Raw genomic sequence first — 4925 nt, forward strand, 5'->3', positions numbered from 1 at the left:
TTATTCACGATGTTCAGCAGGCCCTGGACCTTCACGTAATGTGAACAAACTCAACAATGAAAGAAAAAAACCCCCAAAACCAATCAACTTTAGACCAAAACCAGAAATCAAATTGTTCAAACCCTTGTTCTGGTTTGATGTTTTATGAAAACGGGTGTAAAGTTCATGCACAGATATTGTTTATTTGAAGTATGTCATGATGATTTTTTGATTTTACACTTTGAAAAGGAAAAAACGGTCTTATTTATGTTATGCTGCGTTCATACCAAACATGTTTTGTCAAAATCGTGCCTCACGCTAGTTGGGCGCTTGTGCTCATTGAATCAGTACGCTTGTCACCAGCGTCGAAGACGTTCTGAGCACGCGTCCAAGCAAGTTGGGAAGAGAGCGCGTTTTGGGGAGGGGCTTCTCTGTTGGCGGTGGTGTTCATACAATGGATGATATTGTGGCGATCAGTTACGTTGATACTTCACCCAGTGACAGTGATATGGTGGAGAACATTATTGTGTTGAGAAGGCGATGTTTCCGGTCGGATGTATTTTGGTGTGAATCTGTGCGTTCTCTTCCCAACTTGTTTGGACGCACGTCCAGAGCATCTTCAACGCTGGTGACAAGCGTCTGATTCAATGAGCACAAGCATCCAACTAGCGTGAGGCGTGATTTTGACACCCGAAACGTGTTTGGTGTGATAGCGCGTCCACCATATTTTGTCTATGTAAACTTGACGCTGTTGACACTTTGGACGTGTTTGGTGTGAACGCGCCATTATTGTTTATTTTATCTTCACTTGAATTGAAACTGTTGTACCCATATTAAGTATGCAAGTATGCCCAAAGTTTTTTGGGGGGGTCTTTTTTGTGTGTTTGTCAAGCAATGGTTTTGACAATAGTAGTAATTTGACAAATTACAACTATTATAATGTTTTCTTTTCTTTTTTTTTAATTAAATTTAACAATAATAACAATGGACAGTAGTGAGATTGAACACCAACCTGGCAGGCAAATAATCTCACAGTCTTCATAAATGGGACAAACTGAGCTGTAGTAGCTACAGTATATAATGAAACCAACCCTCGTGATTTACCGACTCTCTCCTTCATAAGCAGGAGAAGATCTCTAAGCTATATTTAGCCCTGACTGCAGTGTCTGTGTTGAAATGCTTATAGTATGGATCCCTCACTGCAATAAGACAGTGCTCAGACTCCACTGTGGGCTCTCCTTCCTCATCCTCATCCTGTGCGTGTTGACTGTCAGTTGATCTCAATCTGCGCAGCATCTGAGACTCAGTGTGTGGGAGGGACTTAGACCCACTGAGACACGAGAGAGAGGGGGAGAGAGGGAGAGAGAGAGAGAGAGAGAGAGAGAGAGAGAGAGAGAGAGAGAGAGCAGCACAGGAAGGATCCTTCTCAGCTCAGGGTCGCTGTCCACCCGCTCCTCGTTGCTGCTGCTGTGTGTGTGTGTGTGAGGAGGACATTCTGAGGGGATGCTGTAGTAACACGGTAAGTGTGCAAGCTGTGGAGGGGTTGGTGCATCGGATTAGAGGAATGCATTAAAGCGGCTTGTGTAGCACAGTTCCACCCTGATGCAGAGGAGCATTACTGTGCATCCTAAAGCAAACAGTCTGTACTGTTTTATACAGAGAGCGTTTGTTTGTTTGTTTAGTGCGGATTATACTCATCAAAAGGCAGTCAGTATTGTTAAATATGTATATTATATATGTGTAGGCCTACTTTAGACTAAAGAGTGCATGGATTAGTTGTGACCAAAGTTGAAGCCCAGTCCTGTTTCTATAAAGGCCTGTTCTACTGCAGCTCTGCTTTAATCTGGATTTAACGTGAATTGTTTTCCTAATTGGATACGAAGGTATTTGGTTAATCACACACATCTAAGCGCCTTTCTGTGGATTTCTTTTACAGGATCTGATCAACTTTGTGTCTCAGTGCTGCTTAGTAAGAATAGCAAACCTGCTGTTATTGTAAAGCCTATCATTTACGCACATATTGTTGCGCGTTCATGACCCAAAAAGAGCTTCAGATTTGCATTGTTTTAAGCGAGACATTCCGTGCGTGTGCTGCTGACAGGGGGATGCTGTGGAGAGGAAACATTGCGGGAGGAAGACTCAGAGTCCACCACCACCACCACCACCACCACCACCAGCAGCAGCAGCAGCAGGAGGAGGAGGAGGAGGAGGTGAAACGTGAATGGCTTCTCCAGAGATCCCTCCTACGGTTGAGGGAAGCACACAGTCCGGTCTTCCTCACGCTATCCACCGGGTTTCCAACGCGCTGCATGGCCGCAGGGAGGGCGTCGCTTCCCCGGGACGCAGCGGCCACGGTCGGCTTTCAGCACCAAGGACGGCGCCACGGAAAACCAACGCGGAGGGTAAAGTGTGTCACTCCGGTCTGGAGAAAGTTAAAATCTGCTGCGATGAGGAGTTAGAGACATCTTTTACGTATATTGATGAGAATGTGAACCTAAGGTTAGCCAGCTCGGAGACGAGTTGCAAAACTGCTGACAGAGCCGTGCGTAATGGCGAGCCGTGCAGCTCGGAGACGTTTCCGGAGTTCTCCTTCATGTCTGAGGACGACCTGTCCTTCGGGGAGGGATCAGGGAACTCAATAGACTACGGCTTTATCAGTGCAGTCACGTTCCTCGTGACCGGGATCTCACTGGTGATCATCTCCTACGCCGTGCCTCGGGACGTGCACGTGGACAGAGACAGCGTGTCTGCGCGGGAGATGGAGAGGTTGGAGATGGAGAGCGCGCGGATCGGCGCCCACCTGGACAGGTGCGTCATAGCCGGCCTGTGCCTGCTGACGCTGGGCGGCGTGGTGCTCTCCACGTTGCTGATGATCTCCATGTGGAAGGGAGAGATGTACAGGAGGAAGGTGATCGCCTACTCCAAGCGCTCAGCCAAACATTACGGTTCCATCAGCCTGAAAACCAGATCCAGCCCCAGCCATTCCTCTGCACACTTATCTATAGAAGGGGACATGGAAGAAACGTTGACTTAAGCTGCTATAGAATATGAAATATAGGAATAATGAATATCATCCACTCTACGGGAGCAGATTAGGGTCAACTTTGATGGAGAAAATAATTTTGTGCAAATTAAGAAAAAAAAAAAAAAGAAAAAAAACGAGATTAAAAAGTAACTAAACCCCAAAACAATTTTTTTATGAAATATATTTGTGTATGAAACAGAGCTGTTGATTGATCCTCTCAACATTTTAGTCAAAGTATTTCAATTTGTCATATTTTGCTGTAAAATGTCAGTGACTGTCCTCTAAGGGTTGAAACCCAGCTATTATAATAGCATTTTGCTATTGGCTGAGAACACGATCATGTGACGTTTTGGGACCAATCTTGCGTCTCAAACGAGCACCGTTAATCCCGCCCCTTTTATATAAACAAGCACCTGTGGGCTCTACAATCTGTGGTGAGTAGGTTGGATTGAGAAAACAGTGAACAGAGAGGTATATTGAGCAATGAGTAGCTAGTTAGCATAGCATAGATTGTTCATTAGAGATGTTATAGTATAGACTGGGTGTGTCCTAACTGCTCCAGAAGTCCCGCCCACAATCAAGATTTTTTTAAATTTTCCTCCTAGTGGCAGGTCAGGAGAAAGCAGGGGTTTAGTTACTCTTTAACGTCTACATTTATAATATAAACTCCCAATACAATATCGTGATAAAAGCTGAAGGTTTGCTTATGAAGCCAAATCTACAGAAGCTGACGAGGACCAGTTCACCACATGACAACAAATCATGGCCATCTACAAAATCCCGTGTATCGACGAACGCTTTAAAACTGGGGTTCTCATCTGGTCTCACCCCGGGACCCACATTTTTCCACGGTCTTTCAATCGTGACCCAGAGTTCAACCAGCAAATTTAGTTTTTCAAAAATAGCTGTTGAAAAAAAACACATTTTAAAACATAAATCTATAGATTTTCTTGCGCATCATGCCTGTCAAAAGTAAAGTTTCTTTCAAAATAAAAGACAAGACCAACATGACAGACATTAAGTATTTGTTTATTTTTAACCAGCTGTCCGCGTCCCACTTAGTACAGGTCGCGACCCACTTTTGGGTCCCAACCCACCAGTTGAAAAGGCTGCGTTAAGCTACACCTCAAAGTAGGGTTTTAATAACAGAGATCATTTTTCTCTTTTAGCTCATAAACATGGCATTGTCATCTCTTTAAGGACTTTGAAGAGATATTGGCAAAAACACAATCTGTTCAGAAGGAAAAAACAGTCAAGTTTGGAAGAGGCGGAGCATTGAGTCCGTCTGGCTATTAAGGACCTATGGAAACAGATTAGTTTGGATGGAGACTGTTGTCGTATATGGTGATATGGCCCTAGTCAGATTCAGTAGATTTGACTTTATTAGCATGATATTGTATTTTGAGTTTATTTTCAAAATTTAGACTTTTATATCGTCTTTTCAATTTTAATCCCAACATTATATTTGAACTTTATTCTCGAAATATCAACTTTAATCTCAAAATTCCCACTTTATTCTTGATTTGCCCAAAATTAATTTCTCCATAAAAATTGGCCCTAATCCTCTTCCGTATCCACACCAACTGTACTCAAGAAGGAAAAATCTGCCATGTTTAACTTTAGTTCATAGTTGTTCTGATTGGAGAAACCACTTCAAACACAGCAATCAGTTCTAGAAAAGTCTATATATGATATTAAACTAATAGTAATGGATAAAAAGAGGAGATCTCTGTGTCCCAAACACTGAACCTCACATTTGGTGCCCGCTATACAATCTCAAAGGGCTTCCATTTATTATTAAGGTTATTCATATTTAATGTGAATGTTTTCAACAGCAAAAAACTGCACACGGGCACATTTCAGGAAATGCTGTGTCCTCGGGGTAGGAGAGTAGAGGAAGTCTTTCTGCTGTGACCAATGG

General features: G+C 43.3%; 1 protein-coding gene across 1 annotated transcript; it reads left to right on the forward strand.

The window, feature by feature from the left end:
* Positions 1–1375: 1375 nt before the first annotated feature.
* On the forward strand, positions 1376–3157 carry tmem74 (transmembrane protein 74). The gene is made up of 2 exons (XM_028470902.1): positions 1376–1498; positions 2081–3157. The coding sequence occupies exon 2, from the start codon at positions 2201–2203 to the stop codon at positions 3011–3013; it is 813 nt and encodes a 270-aa protein (XP_028326703.1). The 5' UTR covers positions 1376–1498; positions 2081–2200; the 3' UTR covers positions 3014–3157.
* Positions 3158–4925: the final 1768 nt, after the last annotated feature.

This window comes from Gouania willdenowi, chromosome 16 (genome assembly GCF_900634775.1).
Source record: "Gouania willdenowi chromosome 16, fGouWil2.1, whole genome shotgun sequence".
Classification (NCBI taxonomy): Eukaryota; Metazoa; Chordata; class Actinopteri; order Blenniiformes; family Gobiesocidae; genus Gouania; species Gouania willdenowi.

Excerpts from the sequence above, each read along its gene's own strand:
- tmem74 (XM_028470902.1), top strand. The coding sequence starts at position 2,201 with ATGGCTTCTCCAGAGATCCCTCCTACGGTTGAGGGAAGCACACAGTCC.